The 18,042-nt window shown below is 36.5% G+C and overlaps 2 protein-coding genes across 2 annotated transcripts; one reads left to right on the top strand and one right to left on the bottom strand.

Moving 5' to 3' along the window:
* Positions 1-6,601: 6,601 nt before the first annotated feature.
* LOC142523918 (uncharacterized) lies at positions 6,602-8,041 on the bottom strand. Its single transcript, XM_075627652.1, has one exon. The coding sequence runs from the start codon at positions 8,039-8,041 to the stop codon at positions 6,602-6,604; it is 1,440 nt and encodes a 479-aa protein (XP_075483767.1).
* A 1,692-nt stretch (positions 8,042-9,733) lies between these two features.
* Positions 9,734-17,354, top strand: LOC142524124 (uncharacterized). Its single transcript, XM_075627890.1, has 13 exons — positions 9,734-9,973; positions 11,366-11,540; positions 11,788-11,871; positions 12,139-12,380; positions 12,818-13,061; positions 13,332-13,411; positions 13,862-13,946; positions 15,544-15,675; positions 15,747-15,860; positions 16,248-16,295; positions 16,412-16,496; positions 16,732-16,782; positions 16,911-17,354. The coding sequence occupies exons 1-13, from the start codon at positions 9,831-9,833 to the stop codon at positions 17,000-17,002; spliced, it is 1,575 nt and encodes a 524-aa protein (XP_075484005.1). The 5' UTR covers positions 9,734-9,830; the 3' UTR covers positions 17,003-17,354.
* Positions 17,355-18,042: the final 688 nt, after the last annotated feature.

Here is an 18,042-nt window from a genome sequence, read left to right as displayed (position 1 = left end):
CATATGAACTGTTTCTTGAAGACGGAGTGGGTGATTATGCTCTTCGATAAACTCATTAACTTTATATTTACTATCCACAAATGTGACGTCCATTCTTACTTTACAATTTGTTCGAGTTTCAAGCCGAGAATTGAGTGTCGTTGAATCTCTTTTGTCTTTTTTACGAACACCCTCCTTGCAACAAACATATTTATACGAAGTTATAAATCCGGTGTTCTTGTTAAAATAATGCTTCCTAACTCCAAATCCAGTTTTCCCACCATATTCAACCCAAAACTTCCAAGACTCGTCTAGACTATCAAATTTCATACCAATCTTAGGCTTGAATTTGATATTTGAACTAGAATCCATCAAGAATCTGAAAGAATCAATAAAATTTTTGGTTTGTTTCAGTCTCAGTTTTCAACGACGGTGACAAAAAATGCAATAAATTTCTCTGTTACATATTAAATGCAACAAATAAATAATAAAACAATATTTTTCTCAACTAATATCCAAGAGCAATAAGTCAAAACGCAATAAAGCAAGTACGTCAATTGTAATCAGTGTCAATCAAAATTCTAAACCAGACAAATTGTGTCATGTACAAGAGAACGATGAAATAGCCTAATTGTCTTGTTGATCTGCATGAAGTATTTTGTATTGCTCCATATTCACCCTACTAGATGTAAAATTCGTACAAAATTCATATTCAAATGATATCCTTATTAGTGATAAATATAATATTCTTACTAAAAAAAAAAAAATTTAGATTAGATTATAACAATAATCTTTTTCTAATATTTTACTAACTATTAAAAATACATCACGACCAATTTTCTAAACTATACAAAAATGATAGGAAAATTCATAATTTAAAATCACGATATATTCTTCAAATTTTTTTTATAATTATTGATTAAATATTTGATACATATATATTCTACTAATTTAATAAAGATCAGAACCATATATTTTCTTTTTAAAAAAATTAAAATAATGTTAAAACAAAGCCACAAGCAAGAAAGCCAAGAAAAATTTATCATCCTTATCTAGAATTATTGAATATCATGAGCTAAAACCTAATTTTACATGGTTATACATGCATACATATATATACATACATATATATACAAATTATATATATCACACACAAATCTCCTACAACGATGATATTTAAAGGTAGCATCGGTAACCGCAAGCAATACACACCACAATCATAAAGAGGTTAGTCGACGTGCGTACGACATAGACTTGACCTGGCAAGACTACGGAGGAGATAGGTCATCATGCACGCGCTAACGGATGTCGGATCGAAGTACAAGTCGAAGTCGTCATTTCTTTTTTTCCTATAAATACCAAAGTTGGCACATTTGAGAAGGTATTTAGTTCGTCTCACAACTTGTGTACATTTATATATTTTTAGTTTTCACTCTTTCGTGAATCTGATAGTTACTTGAATATTAAAGTGATCACGTCGGAAAAAACTTCTGATGTTCTGCGTCCCATTCACTAGTTCATTGTTTGTGTTTGTGCAGAAGTTCAACTGTTGGAGCTCAATCATTATTTATATATCTCAAGCATTAGTGCGTGGAGAGAAGACTTTCAGCTCGGGAATCAGACACCAATCCTACCCCATTTTTTCCGAGTTGCGTCAATATCCAAGCTCATGGCTTGCACGGTCCCTTCCATCGCTAGATGTGTGGGCATCATGTAATATTAAATATCTATTTTCTCTATGCTGATTGAAGTGTAGTTCGGTGGCAATTTTTTTCATAATCATTTAGCATTCTTTTGACTACACACAATCTGAATTTCACAACTCTCATCTGTTTTGAATATCTCTTCGTTAAATGTGTTTGGATTTAAAACCATTTTTCTTAAAGAAGTGCTTTTTAAAATTGGATTTTAAGAATGTTTTTTTTCCAGTTAAAGTTAATAGTTTTGTGTTTGGATAAATAGATGAAAAATATATATTTTTTAATATGAGTTATTTAGAAAATCACTTAAAAACTATAAATTTGCACTTTTGAAAAATCACTTATTTTAGCTTAAATACTTTTAAAAGAACTACTATACTTATATAAACACATATAAAACTATAAAAACATTTTTGTTTACTAAATCCAAACAGACTCTAACTTGTCCATAAATTTTGTATTTAAACAAACAATTCATAATTTAAAATCTTAAAATAAATATTTTAATAAATTTTATTTTCTATTTATATTTTTATTCATAAACACATTTTTTCCATTATAAATCATTTTCAAAGATTGCGGGTTTTTTTTAAAAGTAATTTAAATTTAAAATTTTTTTTCAAAAATAATTTATGAAAAAAAAAACATTGCACTTCTACAGCAATCCGCGCTTACCAAGCACGGACGGTGCTCACGTGGAGGACCGTCCGCGCTTGGTAAGCGTGGACGCTGCTCCACCTCCCATGTGTCACTATTCCATTCGTCCAATCCTTATCTATGTCCGATTCCTTCTTATTTTCCTCCTCTTCTTCTTTCCTGCTCTTATCTTTGCCCTATCATTCTCCCATTTCTCAGTTTTTGAATTCCTGGCAGAAAATTTTTTTTACACGAAGTTGAGAAGATCTACAGCATAATTCAGAATGGTAGATAATCGAAATCCAGAAGATCCAAGTGTCCTCTATTTACAAACGACACATATGTCATCAAGAGTGTCTTCGTTAACCGTTGATGATATTGTCAAAGTGAAGAGGTCAGACAATTTGATTTGGAAGTTATATACTGATAATTACTTACACAGGCGTGTACTAGCATATTTAAATCATATGGATTTTTATGGAGTTTTAGAATGTGAATCACAAGTTCTTGATAATCATTTGATTATTGCGCTTGTTGAACGTTGGCGACGCGAGATACACACGTTTCATTTTACATGTGGTGAAGCAACAGTGACATTACAAGATGTTTCAATCATATGGGGTCTAACAATTGATGGTGAGGCAGTAACTGGAGTAGATGTATCACATAAATTTGAGGAATGACAACACATATGTTTGGATATGTTGGGATTTTTGCCAGCATCAAAATATTTGAAAGGTGGCCATCTGTCTATGACTGCACTACACGATCATTGTATATCTAACCTTGTTAATGATGAAACTTTAGAACTAAATGTTGTGAAATTTAGTCGTAGTGTTGCGTTAATGATTATTGGAGGAATAATGTTCCCTGACTATCAAGGAGGGTCATGTAGACTAATATTTTTGCAACTGCTACGAGATGTTGATAACGTGAAGTCTTATAGTTGGGGTAGTGCAGTTTTAACATTTCTATACCGTGAGTTGTGTAACGCGTCACGTATAGAGAAGACTACAATGGCTGGACCTTTATATATCCTGCAGGTATCATTAATGTGATGTGATTATTTAACACAATATTTTGGTAAATGTTAATTATTTTTTATTATTATAAGCAGTTATGGGCATGGAGCAGGATTAAATGTGTTAACCCCGATCGAGATGGGTTAACATTAGTTGTACCTCCCGTTGATCCGGATGGTTTCATTCCAGTTTCTCCATATAGTGCACGGTAATATTTAAAAATTATGGTGGTAATATCATATATATCTTTTATATTTTCTTGATTTGTAATTTTTTTTTATAATTGTAAGTGGAAATATGGATTTAGTTGCACACATTTGCCAACACATTCTGTAAGAATTATAAGGGATTCTCTAGATCGTATGAATAATAATGAGGTATTATAGAATGTTAATATATAACAATGATTACACGAAGACTATTTTGTTTTGATTGGTTAAATGAATATTAAACTGGTATTTATTTTCTTTTCAGTTTAATTGGAGCGTATACCAGAAAAATGACATATATGTGAAGATGATTATTGATTCATACGACAACAGAATATGGCGATGTGTTTGTCCCCTTATATGCTTTGACATCGTGGAGATTCATCATCCTAATCGGGTAATGCGACAATTTCGAAAACGGCAATCAATTCCAGGGTCTGCCGTCGACAATGACGATATGCATAATATCACGAGAATAGGACATTGAAACACCGATTGGAGAGATTATCATAGGAATTCAATTGAGTTGTGGAATAATAGGCTGAGATATGTTTTTAAAGGGGTGCGACACGGGCGATCGATGCAAACTGACGAAGACTACTTCCAATGGTACAATCGAATAACAGTGCGCACCATATCACCTGCAGTTACTGTCGTTGGTTTTCAACCACATTCGTACAATACTTTTGTTGGAGAAATTAATGTTCAACAAAATTTTAGTACGCCTACTCCGTTTTCGCATCAATCATCATTAGGATTGAGAAGTGACATGGTTAGGCAACCAAGTGGGTTTGCAGGAGACTCTACGATTATTGCGTCAGCTGAAATGAATATTGCAGGAACCTCTAATACTCAACCTGGTTTTTTCAGTGATTCAGGGTTTGGTGACTTTCGTTCGTTTGGTCAGAAGGATTTTCAAACTCCTTATTGGTCGAACACACAAAGTTTCACGAATTTGCTTAACGTTGGACCTCAGCATATTGTGCATGACACTCGACCACAGAGGAATGTTATTTCCCCTATCACTTATCCAGGTTACTCAATAAAGGATATTCCTGAAAATGTAGGATTGCGTAGAGGAACGAGAAGACGCAATCCACCTGATTGTGGAATAGGTAGCCATTTGTATCATTTTAATTATGACGATGATTCTTCTAATTAATTGTAACTATAAAATTTCTATTGTTGTACATTTTGCATTGTTGCATCGTTTAAATTTTATTATTTCACAGTATAGTGTTAATAAGCGAAAGATAAGATGAATAAAAGTGCAGGAAAAAAACACAAATAGACAAAGCTGAAATTAAAAATATCCGCATCTCAACATAAGAATATACACAATCGGAAGATAAGATGAAAATACATAATTGACGTCCATGTCCTCAAATTTGTTGTTCTTCTTTTTAGCCTGCTCATCTGCGATAAGTAAATTAAAATTAAAGAACCACAAACTTTAGTACATGCAATGTCTCCAATGTAAAGTATTAAAAAAATAAAATCATGAGATCACATACCCCATTCAGCTAGCATCATGAATAGTTGATAACGAGTCATCCTCGTCATTATCTGGTGATGGCACTCCCGATGCATTCCCTTGCGGCTGATAGTCATAGTGAAAATTGAATGGAGGAATGAACGGCGGAGGTGGAGGGATTGTCCCTAGGTAAACACCCATGTGGCCCATCGTTGTTTGCAGCATGGACTCGATATATGCGAAATATTCATTGTTGTTCAAGTTAACTTGTTCCTGATGAGCCATGAAGGCAAGAGTCTCATCTACTTTGTCGTTTAGGGTCCGTCTGTGGGGTTGTGGGCGACGTGGGGCGGCGGTGCTCGATCCACATGTATCTCCCTCATCCGTCATGAAGTCTAGCTGTCGTTTAGCGTATTTTCGTTGCAAGTCCTGTCCACAAATGGGCTTCATTGGTTGCAGCCACTCTTCATCATCACGGAACACAACCTCAGCCATCGGACACAACTCTGATATGATACTGGGAAAGAAAAGCCCGATGTGTCTATTATGAACGCTCATCAAAATCTGAGAATTGATAAGCTTTCCCACATTGATTGGGTAACCCTGAGATAAAACATATAGCACCACGGCCCGCTCCTTTTGTACTTCACTTTTGTGTGAGACGGGCATCATTCTCCTTGCCAAAAACAAATACCAAAGAGCATTATCGGCCGTCAGATATTTTTTATCAAAACAACTCGGTGACCCACCAACTGGTTTCCAGATCGCCCCAGGATGACACAGGGTGTCGATTATCACAATATAATCAGGGTTAGCAACCAAAGCCTAGAAGGCGGAATCATCGACCTCGGGCATTTTTAAAAAAGCATTGATTATACCCGAATCAAATGACACAAGTTTACCTCGGAAAAAGGCCTTAGCATCCGTCATCTCACCCACATTTGCATAAAATTCTCGTACCACCGATACCACTGCCGCTTTCGGTTGAGATCCAAATTTTTCCCATCTGCGTCTCTCCAACCCAACAAGAGGCCCAACGTATCGATCGTCCCTTTGTCTACGAAATCCCCGCTTGGTAATCAGGTTTCTATTAATTTTGGCATGTTCATACCGAGCCTGCGCCGCATCACTAACAAATCGATTTCTATCAAACAAAGAAGAAGAGCCGGGATTTCCTTTCACCTTCTTGGGAGCCATGGTTTGAGAATGAGATGAGAATTTGTTTTGAAAATGAGATAAGGAAAAAGGGAAGAGGAAAGATAAATGAGAGAGATTTGGAGAGTGATGATTTTGAGATAAGGAGATAAAGATAAGGGGAAGAGGAAATATAAAAGAAAGGGAAAGGGAAGGGGAAGGAAAAAACCCCGTGAAGGAAATGCTCGCGCCCGAGTGGTAATTTGTTACTACCGCCCGGGCACGAGGGGTGCACTGGAAAATTGGCGCGAGGGGTGTGCTGGAAAATTGGTAAAATAACAAAAGTTTTACTTCCGACATAAAGTAAAAAATATCAAAGTAAAAAAGAGGTAAATAAATAATTTGTCATACAACATATCAAGTAATATTACAATTTAACAAAATAATTCATCGATGTTGTCTCTGTCTTGAAACAGTTGTGTCCATCTCATTTCTCAATCGAGTTGTTCTATCTCTACCAACTCTTCTTCTTTCACGTCTAACAGGGTTGTGGTGCAATTCGAAAGTTGGAGGATCCCAGTAGCGCTCGTCTGCAAGAGGTTGAAATCTGCCTTCGTAAGTCGCTAAGTACTCAGATATGTTATACCATGGCTGCACAAGTGTCGTGGGATCCAACGAGTGCCACTTTGCGGTACAAATAACATGGGAACATGGTATGCCAAAAATAGTCCATTTACCACATGAACAATCCATCGTTGATAACTTGACCACCTGCATATGTTGGCCACGACTTGGTCTTCCTACAGTTGCAACCGAAGCAGTTTGCTCACGAACATCATATTTGGCAACACGATGTTTAGTAGATTTTCTCGCCCACTTGTCATACTTCCGACATGCATAATCTGACCACAACTGATTTTTCTGAACCATACGACCACCTGTACTCACACGTGAAATAAAATATTGTACGCACCTCAGAAGTGTCAAGTGTACTATGGCAGATATAGGAAGTCTACGAGCACCCTTCAACACACTATTTAAACACTCCGACATATTGGTTGTCATCACCCCACGACGCCAACCACCGTCCTGAGCCAAACTCCATTTTTCTTTCTCAATTCCAGCCAAATATCGGTGCGCCAAAATGTTTTTATGCTTGATTGCCTCCATTATTGATTCAAACTTACAAATTTCATTTTGTGTGCCTTCCGCCCAGCATAAATCTTTCAGATGCACGTCTTTGAATTTAGTGTTAAAGTTTGAACACACGTGTCTCAAACAAAAACGATGCACACCGTGTGGAGGTTGAAAATATGGTAGCTCTGCAGTTGCGCGCACAATTCCCTTATGTCTATTAGAAATAAGACACACGCCACTTTCACCACGAACAACATGTCTTCCTAGGTTCTCCAAGAACCATTTCCAAGAATCTGTTGTTTCTTCATCCACAATAGTAAATGCTATCGGTAGAACCTGATTGTTCGCATCCAGAGTGACACCGATCAACATTTTGTGCTTGTATTTGGTATACAAGTGTGTACCATCAACACTAATTATTTTTCGACAATTCCGAAACCCATCAACACATGGCCTGAATGCCCAAAAAACATAATTCAGTGTCTTACTCATTTCATTGTTGTCTCTGAGATGCTTCCACTCCACAACTGTTCCCGGATTATATTTGGAAAGAGCACACATATATTTTGGAAGTAATTGAACGGAGCTCTCCCATGTACCATAAGCAATTTCCATAGCACGTTTCAAACTTCGCCATGCCTTCGTGTACGAGATTTGATATCCATATTTATCTTTCATATTTTCGATGATATACTTAATCTCGTACGAAGGATCACAACGAACAACTCCCAATAGCGTATGTGCCACCATATCACTATTCAAATTCTTATGGTCTATACCAACAGAGGTAGATATACATGTGTGAGGCCCGTCATATTTTGTTATTTTCCAATAACCAGTCTTGGCCTTCAAAGAAGCGCGAAGTCTCCATCAACAAATGGCCGTAGAAGAATTATTTTTACAACCTAACTTTCACAAACCGCGTGTGCTTTCAACGACACGGTACTCACGCCTGACAACTCTGACTGAATAATCCTTGACAGATGCAATAAGATCATTCTTATCTTTAAATAACATATTAACGCATAATTCACCTCTATCCGGATTGTAATAGCTTGATTGCACTCCACAAGGAACATCGACAGAATCAGGAAGCTCTTCCCCAAAAAAATTATTGAAAAATGATGGCATTTCAGAAATGTTTGACAGAAATGGTAAGGTTTGCCTCTGTAATGTGTCACGTGGTGGTTGTCGAGATGATGCCCCCTCATCAAGATTTGTAAAAGTATTCACTTCATCATCAACATTCACTTCTTATTCTTCAGACTCGCTGTATGACATATCGGGTTCGGTATCAGTCCTCCAAATATCATTATTATTGGCCTGATCCGGACAACGAGCACTCGTATCTAATGTTGGATTCGGCCAACATAGAGCATTATTTTGTTCCGACGAGACATTTATATATTGGTCCCAAGGCCCACTTACATCATCGAAACTCATATTACCGAGTCCTTCAGTAACCTCTGGAACATAAGATTCTTGCTCTTGGAAACCACCATATGTAGACGTACCGGGTTGCTTATAAAAACCTGAATCAGATGCATGTGGAACGTAGGATTCAGGCTCATCAAATCCAACATTATGCTCAATTGAATTTGCTTCAACGTACAGATGCAAAACATGCATATTGTCACATTGCATTATAAACTGTAAAGCGTCGTCATCAACGAGATTGACTTGAATTTCATGCCAAGATGCTCTCTCCATGAATGAATACTTTGTTGACATCTTCAGAGAAAAATTCGCTGGATCGATTGCTAACATTTATGCACAACTTCAACTAAATCCATCAAATTAATAGATCGTAGTACTCGTATCGGTCTAACAAATGAAATGCTATATTGAATCGATCCATTATCGATAACTACATGACCACCAAAATATAAGAGTACGTCGATGTTAGACATTTTGCCAATGAAAATTGAGAGAAAATTTAGGAGAAAGTTGATAACTCATTGGTTCAATTTGTCATCAATTATATAGGAGAAGAAATGTGAAGATTCATATTTGAATTATTGGTCTTCACGTGATTTTTCAGAGTCTCAGCTTTTCAGAGTCTCAGCTTTCAAGTGAAAATAATTTTGAGGCAGCGAATGCGTACGTAAACGAAATGAGCGGACAATAAAAATCGAAAAAGTTTTAAAAAAAATAAAAATATTAGCGTCCGCGCTTCGTAAGTGCGGACGCTGCTTCACGTGAGCATCGTCTGCATTTGGTAAGCGCGGATTGTCGTAGAAGTGCAATGTTTTTTTTTCTTAAATTATTTTTGAAAAAAAATTTTAAATTTAAATTACTTTTAAAAAAAACCCAAGATTGAGATGGCGAAATGTATTTGTTGGAGTGGTGGTACAAAAGTGAAAAACGACGCCGGATAAGTTAAGCTTCTTATTATGTTTCACACACATACACACACACACTCACTGGGTCTATACTACACCTAAGCATACGCGGTACGTACAACGAGTATATTATACACACTTGCGCCATTGTAATAGAGAGAGAAAGAGCGGAATCCAGCGGAAATCTAGAGGGCAGAATGGAGGTAGAGGAGAGCGACGAAACCGGCGAAGAAGAAGTGTTGGGATCAATCTTGACCATGGAGAAAGTCGCCGCCGCAAAACAGTTCATTGAAAATCACTACAAAACTCAGATGAAAAGCATCAGGGAGAGAAAAGAAAGGTACGCTTGGACATAGATTTGTATGTACAACTGTAAGCTTGTAGTTGTGGCTACTTGTTCGCTGAAAGTGGTAGCGACGTACCTTTAGAAGGTGGTGGATTAGATTTGAGCTGCCATTGAAGTTTGTGTTTTACGAGATCTACTGTTAGGTGTTAGTTCTGGACCTGGTGTATTCCGTTTGGTTTCACTTTTTAGAAATTTGAAGTTGATTGCTACTTATTGTAGTGGTTTCGTTCATTTAGGTGGTTTTTTCGTGGTTCTACTCGAGTCAATGTTGTAACTGGAAGGAATTTTCGTTTTCTGGGGTTATTCAGGTTGCGTTTGGACTTGTTTGCCTCAATTTTGCGGTTAGATACTTGAAGTGAAACAGATATATTTGATTGCAGTGCTGAGATATGTGATTTCAAAATTAAGTTCAATATTCAACAATGAGGAATGATTTTTTCTAAGCGTGAAGCATTGAGGTGAGAAATGGAAGTCCGGTTAGCATAGGGCAGCTGGGGTTCTAGTGTGTTTAATATTCGTGTTCTGTAAAAGCTAAATAATCAGTTAGTTTATATTATATTCCTTTCTTATGTTACTGAGAAAATTGTCTCTGAAATTCTTGTTTAAGTCAGTAAACACTTCTTTGTGTTATTTTTCCAGTTGAGATTTTTGTGGGGTGTTGTCACTGGTGATTAATAGCTTTTGCACTTGCTGAAGTAGAATTAACACAATTTTATATGGTTGATGACTTGAGTTTTTGATTATATGACAAGTATAACATGGGGATTTGTTTCTATGAGGAAATAAAGTTCATTTTAGAGAAGACTAACTATGATTTAGAATTTCTTTGATGAAAGGGATTTAGGTCTTTTTTACGAATTTGATGACTCCACTTGATAGAATTTTGATGCCTACAAAGTGAATCTCATCATTTCAATTATTAGATTACGAATAACAGATTGGTTGGCAAGTCACGCTTTTAAAGTTGATGATGCCCTTTGATCCATCGGCTCAAGCAGCTCTCATTAATCTATCATGTAAAGTATGATGTGAGATAAACTATGTATGCTTATAGGTTGTCCAAATGTGATTAGTATATCTTCCGTCATTTTTAGTTTTTTTGATGGCTCAAATACTTTTATTTGTGTGCTTCATTATCAATGAAATGGCCGATAATAGGAGTAAACGTAATTCTACCCTTTTGGCGTGATAACTATGAAAGCTAGATAGTCAATGATAAAGGAAAATAAATTTTTTATTTCTCTTCTGCGGTTCTTCTTTCCAAGTAATTAGATCTGGAATTATATGAAGGTATTCTTGCATATGAAAATTAAGGGATCCCTTCGAGTCATCCTTTCCTTCTGTTATTTCGTGTCTTGAATTTTTTATATTATACTTTTTTTCTAGGCGCTGGCGACTAGAAAGAAAGTTAGCATGTTCAGATGTGCCAAAACAGGAACAAATAAACCTAATCAAAGATTTAGAACGAAAGGAAACTGAGTTTATGCGACTGAGAAGGAACAGGATATCTGTAGATGATTTTGAGCTTCTAACCATCATAGGGCGTGGAGCCTATGGCGAGGTTGGTAATTGTCACACAGATCTCCTATATTCCATCTCAGTTTATGTGGTTTGATATTTTCAGAGTTACTTGAGTGCACTTTCAATGCCGTGTTACATGTCTATTCTTGATACTGTGCTGTGCTGTGTGACATGGTTTCCTTAAATTATTTTGTTGGTCGATTATTTGCATGCATGGTGGTTCTAGGTTAGAACTGATCGTTTCTTTCTTCCTTTCTTTTTAGATGCTAATGAATTTAAAACTGCAGGTTCGATTATGCCGGGAGAAAAAATCAGGAAATATTTATGCCATGAAGAAGTTGAAGAAATCCGAGATGCTTTCCAGAGGACAGGTTAGTATATTAACAGAAGCTGTAGAATTTTCTTTCTGTTTGATTCACCAATGTTTCTTCAGAAATATTTAGATGCTTGCTTTCTCCATTTAATGCTTTGGCATGAAAGATAATTTCCATACTGATTGGCTGCCCAACAGAAACTCATTGATTTATTGATAGAACAACTTGCTTGGAATTTTCGGATTGGGAACAATTTCTTGAGTTCTTGATACGAAAAGATTATAATGCTTTTTGTTTAGTGACACTGTGTTCTCTGCTCTGCAGGTGGAGCATGTTAGAGCAGAGAGAAACCTACTGGCAGAAGTGGCCAGCCACTGCATAGTTAAATTGTTCTACTCTTTTCAAGATGCTGAGTACTTGTATCTGATCATGGAATATCTTCCTGGTGGCGACGTGATGACTCTGCTGATGAGAGAAGACATACTTTCTGAAAGTGTGGCTAAATTTTACATTGCTCAAAGTGTATTGGCCATTGAGTCCATTCACAAGCATAATTACATTCATAGGTGGGTCGCACGTGTGCAAGTTTGATTTCTACACCAAATATAATAATATTATTGGCACCAGTATTCTAAACAGCGGGAAGCGGTATGCAGACGACCATCCACCGCATAGGCGATTATTCTTATTTTAACTAAATATCTAATTTTTCTTTTTAATCTTTATATTTCTATAATAATTTCATCCATATCGGATTCAAACTCAAAATCAATGTCATATTCCTCCTCTTTATTCGATACAAAATGATTGGAAAATATACCGAACATTTTTTTTAAAATAAAAAAAATTAAAAATTTTACGTCTTAAATAAGGCAGCCGATTTTTTTATCGGGTCGGTGGGTGACCGCCCATGCTTACGGTACTAGGCAGTGCCTTTTAGAAAACCGATACACTGGGAAATAGAATATTTTTAACCTATTGAAATTTTCTTCATTCTGTTTAGGGATATCAAACCTGACAATCTTCTTCTTGATAAGAATGGGCACATGAAGCTCTCAGACTTTGGTCTTTGCAAACCACTTGATTGTAGAACTTTATATACAGTAAACGAAAACAAGATTACTGATGATGAGACTACAAGGGAGCCAATGGATATCGATGGCCACTTTCCTGATGCTTCCAATGGTAGTAACTGGAGAAGCCCCCGTGAGCAACTTCAGCACTGGCAGATGAATAGGAGAAAGTTGGTGAGAAAATATAAACATGTTCATAAGTTACTTATTGAAATTAACAAGAGTTTGGTCTGGTCCATATTACTTGTAGAAAGGATTGATGAAAATATGATCATAAAACTCATGGTTTAACAAGATTGGAGCGAACTCTAACTACCTACTTCTACCGTGTTCTCAATTTTGAATTTTGTCTTGCATCTATCATTGATGTGTTTTCATCTGACTAATTTTGATCAATTACATTCCAGTTTACCTGATTTAATAATCTGTCTTGTGGTTTTCAAGGCATTCTCTACTGTTGGTACGCCAGATTATATTGCTCCAGAAGTTCTGTTGAAGAAGGGATATGGGATGGAGTGTGACTGGTCAGTTCTATTCTTCCCTCTTAAATTGAGGGTTGATTTCAGTGTTACCTATTTTACACAAGGAAATACTTGTCTGGAATCGTTTTTAAGTCAATCCTTCAACAAAAGTGTCTTGTTACTAAAAGATTTCCTCTAGTTCGTTAGTTTACTTCCAAGAACAAATATATTCATTAAAATTTTACTTTTTGTACTTCTCCAATTCTTCATCTTGTTATGAATCTTATGATGGCTCAATTAACTGACATACAATTGGTTAATGTGCCAAAAAGAAAATCTTGCCAAAATTAAAGGTTCTTCAATGGAAACTGTTTTTTAAGATTAATTTTGTGAAACTGTAGTATTTAGAACTACACCTCAGTCAGGACCGTGTTGTTGCCAACTGCCGATAAAATTGGGAACTTTTTTTCTATTTGGCTCTTGCTTGCCGTCTCAAGTACCTCTTGCATGCAGGTGGTCCCTGGGTGCAATTATGTATGAAATGCTTATTGGGTACCCACCTTTTTATTCTGATGATCCTATGACCACTTGTAGAAAGGTAACATGCTTATAATCTTTTGCCACTTGACATCTACTTGTAATGCATAGTGGTGGGCACGGGTAATTCGGATCGGGTAGTATTTTTGCTACCCCAACCCGACCCGACTCTGGTGACTAACCCGACTGGTCCGGTTCGGGTAGGGTAGGATTTGGGTATTTGTCTTTTTTTTTTTTGGAAAAAAAAATTTACATTTTAAAATGAAATGGTGATAAAAAAAAGCTTCTAGTTCCTTTCCTCAGAAGAAAAGGAATGATGCAAAACCCATAAAATAAACCCTTAGCTTAACTCCATCATCTGTTTGAGCTTAATCGTTTTTTTATATCGTATAGCCAAAAAATAAATAACATAGCAAAAAACTAATAACAGTTCTCACTACCCCAAGCTCAATTTACTATTATGAGCAGCCAAAGTTTTAAAAAGTTCCGAACTTTCTAATAACCAGGTTTCCAATTAAAATCAAATCAAGAGAACACCATAACTTTGGGCTGTTCCATTCAAGACCAAGCCCATATCTTAAAAAAAAAATTTAAAATTAAAAACGGGTACTTCGGGTAGGGATCTTCTACCCGATCCCGATCCGACTAAAAATAGTCGGCTCCAGGTAATACGGAACCCGACTAATTAAGCGATTGACCCGACCAGGGTCGGGTACCCGAAGTACCTGATCCGGTTGCCCACCTAGTAATGTCATCATATCAAAACATTTTTATTTGCAACGATAGTACAAGATAATTTATGTCGCTTATCTTTTATGACATATCATCTTGATGGTCAGTGACTGACCTGTATTGATGTATTTTCTCCTAAAATAAAGCTGAAATTCCAGAAATGCATGAATGTAATTTACCTTGTTCAAAAGCACATCATCTCACCTGATTTTGTTAATTGTTGGCACAGTTTACCTAAAAGTTCGACAATTGTTTTTTTGTTCTTTTGTTTTGCGTCTCTTGTGCAACCTCCTATTATCAGATGGACTTTTTGTTGGAGTCAATAGGTTGCAAGCGTTTCTGACGTCTGACTTCCACATTGTTATTTATTGTTCTGGTCTACTGTTTTGCCATCTGGATCAAGTTATCTAAGAAGTTTGACGAGAAGTTCTTATCCTCATTCATTGTGTTATCCCATGTGCTGTATCTTCAGATCATTTCATTGAAATTTGAAGAGATGTCGTGTGATAACCATGCATTTTTTGTTCCTTCAATCAAGAAATTTATTTGAACCCTCAACCCAGTATCTTTTAATTTTCCTTATCAGTGGTTATATTTTCAGGAGTGAGAATAACACTTTTACTCATTTTGTGACCATTACTTTGGAGAAATTCTTTCTATTGGTCCCTCGGTATTATCTTCCCCCGTGTATTAATTGGCCACAGGATATGTCAAATGGATACTGTTTTATATCCTAAATTGGATCCACAAGCAATCATTGAATGAGAATCTTGAGATAGGTCTTTCGAGTGGCTCTCCTTTTTGTCCAAGTCTTAACAGATGCATCAAGTTTATATAGGCATTAAAGATTACTCATGTTGCTAAAAAACAAAAGATTACTCGTGAAGCAGCAATTGTCTTCTGATAAAGTTCATCTTGATTTGCAGATTGTTCATTGGAGAAATCAACTGAAATTTCCAGAAGATGTCAAATTGAGCCCTGAGGCTAAAGATCTCATATGTAGGTTACTTTGTGATGCAGAAAATAGGCTTGGAACCGGAGGAGCAGCCCAGATAAAGGTTTAGTTATGCACCAACTAAGCATTAGACTCTTCCTCTGTCCCGTTTCATTAACAAATGAATGCTTTCAGGTTCATTCCTGGTTCTCAGATGTTGAATGGGAGAAATTATATGAAATGGAAGCGGCCTTTAAACCAGAGGTTAACGGAGAACTAGACACCCGGAACTTTATGAAGTTTGATGAAGTACTGACACCTCTTTGCTTTTAATACATGCCCCTCTACTAGTTTCTTGATACTTTTTGGAAATATATTTACATTTACTATCATTTATAAGCAATGGAACTACGATTAGTTTTAAATCTGAGTGATTAGTGAATGTAGTGTGAATCTCATGGTTTTCTTGAGAAATTTGCCTGTGCGCACACCTGTGAGAGTTGAAGTCATGACTCAAGTTGTGTAAGCACTGCTGACGACTTTATGGATGACCCTTTTTTAACAATTACTAGAGCCTCGATGATTTGTCTATTGTGTTTTCCTTATACCTTTTTCCTGAATAATTGTACCTTTAACATTCATATGCACTGTGTGGTATTTCATAACCTTATTGATGCGTCTTGTTATTATGAATAGCTTGATCTTCCAACACCTACAATATCCGGCTCAGGAACCTCAAGGAAGGTTTGTTATGTATTTTTTATTTTTTGGTTACTCTGTACTGCTGATAACTGATGGAGAAAAAGGAGAAAAAGCACTGATTTAGGTAAATAACTTGGCAATCATGTTGCATCTTGCAGGCAGCTCTTACTCCAAAGGATTTGAGTTTTGTGGGCTATACATTCAAGAATTTTGATGCTGTCAAGGCACTGCCTTATTCATCAGGTAACCATTTGTGTAGTCCTGAGTCACCATTTACATTCCAACATGTATCCATATTTTCTTGATTTTAGTATACATATATATGCTCTTCCTCCATGGCAATGTTGGATTAACTCTTGTATTTTCGCTTATCTAAAACAGTGTATGCAGTAATTCTTTCTTTGATCCAAACAACCGGTCTACTAAATTTCCAAAAATTATGTTTCTGATCCCTGCTTTCAATTATTTTACACTTCAGATCACATGAGTACTACATCACCTAGTCTGCCATCTGTTGATTCCTTACTTGGTGAGACACTTCTTCTAGACTGTGAACTGCCACTATACTCTTTTAAATTGAAAGGTTTTGTTACACATTTACAATCCTTCATTTTAACGCAATGCTTCTGGTCTGATTTGATGTAATCCGTCTGTTAGGTGATTCTATTGGAAACCAAACGCTGAGTGGAATATCCAAGGAGACAGATTCGCCAATGATCATGCCAATGGACAGTGCAATGTCCCCATGATTTGCAATACAAGTGGTTAGCAGTGGAAAATCTTCTCTAGGCACGCCTTCATTATTTCAGGTTGGTTGGTTGCCCATGGCTGCTCTGTATTTGGCATAAACATGGTATTATGTGTACACTAATGCTTGGGAACTTATACGAAGGCACCCAACATAATTTTAGGACGTATGCGTTGCAAAATGATTGGGAAAGTGTGAGGAATATAGAGTAGATTGGTTGGTACTTTTCCTGGCTGCCCAGGTTGGCTACTAAACTCGCCTTCTCTTGTGGCAGTTTTTGGTCGGACATTTACTGAATGTGTCTAATTATGCACTCACTCTCTTCGTTGTTGCAAAATATCTCCCTTCTTTTACATTCCCTAATTTTCACTAATGTTGATTGCACAGGCTATTTGTTGTGTTTAGTTAGCACTTGATTTTTTGTTTACATGTGACTCGTGAGTAACGATCCTTATTCTTGTGACACATTGTGAATTGTGTCTCATCTTCTGCCGCAAGGATTAGATGATCAGATTACATCACATCGAATAAATCCGATACCATATTTTGTCGGGATAAACTATTTTCAAGCGAGGAAATAAATTAAAAAATAACAAGATTACGTCATCAGTGAAAAAAGACAGATTTTTGCAAGAGGTCTGAAATCTCCGTTCGTCAAATCCTCACTTAACTCCCCGCTGACTATGACCAGGACTAAACAAAGTAACAAAAACTCCATACCACTTACTTAGAGGACACTCCCTTCAAAAACAAAGATTCCAATTTATAGGAAAGTCATCACTGATGACACGATAATGTCAGAGTGAAAAGTGGTGTATTCGATATCGTCCTTGGGGCAGTGCTGGCTAAGGAGTCCTCCACAAAGGAAATCTCCACATCCGTTTGCATAGAACGACATGCTATGCCTCCAAATTCACTAAAACAGAAATTTCCTTTTCTCGTGGCCGTGTGTTCTTTGGACTCAACCATGTTGTGTGATTTGACTCATCATAGCTTCACAAAAAACAATCTCATAATTTTCGCATGATACCACGCAATGAG

This window comes from Primulina tabacum, chromosome 14 (genome assembly GCF_025594145.1).
Source record: "Primulina tabacum isolate GXHZ01 chromosome 14, ASM2559414v2, whole genome shotgun sequence".
In the NCBI taxonomy this organism is placed as follows: domain Eukaryota; kingdom Viridiplantae; phylum Streptophyta; class Magnoliopsida; order Lamiales; family Gesneriaceae; genus Primulina; species Primulina tabacum.
Note: the sequence above shows the minus strand (reverse complement) of the source record. Positions and strands in the feature narration are given on the sequence as shown.

What these genes read in the sequence shown, in the direction of transcription:
- LOC142523918 (XM_075627652.1), bottom strand. Translation starts at nt 8,041, where the DNA reads ATGGTGGCACATACGCTATTGGGAGTTGTTCGTTGTGATCCTTCGTAC.
- LOC142524124 (XM_075627890.1), top strand. Translation starts at nt 9,831, where the DNA reads ATGGAGGTAGAGGAGAGCGACGAAACCGGCGAAGAAGAAGTGTTGGGA. An exon ending in AGATGCTTTCCAGAGGACAG is followed by an intron (nt 11,872 to 12,138) that starts GTTAGTATATTA and finishes TCTGCTCTGCAG; the next exon opens with GTGGAGCATGTTAGAGCAGA. An exon ending in GGCACTGCCTTATTCATCAG is followed by an intron (nt 16,497 to 16,731) that starts GTAACCATTTGT and finishes TTTACACTTCAG; the next exon opens with ATCACATGAGTACTACATCA.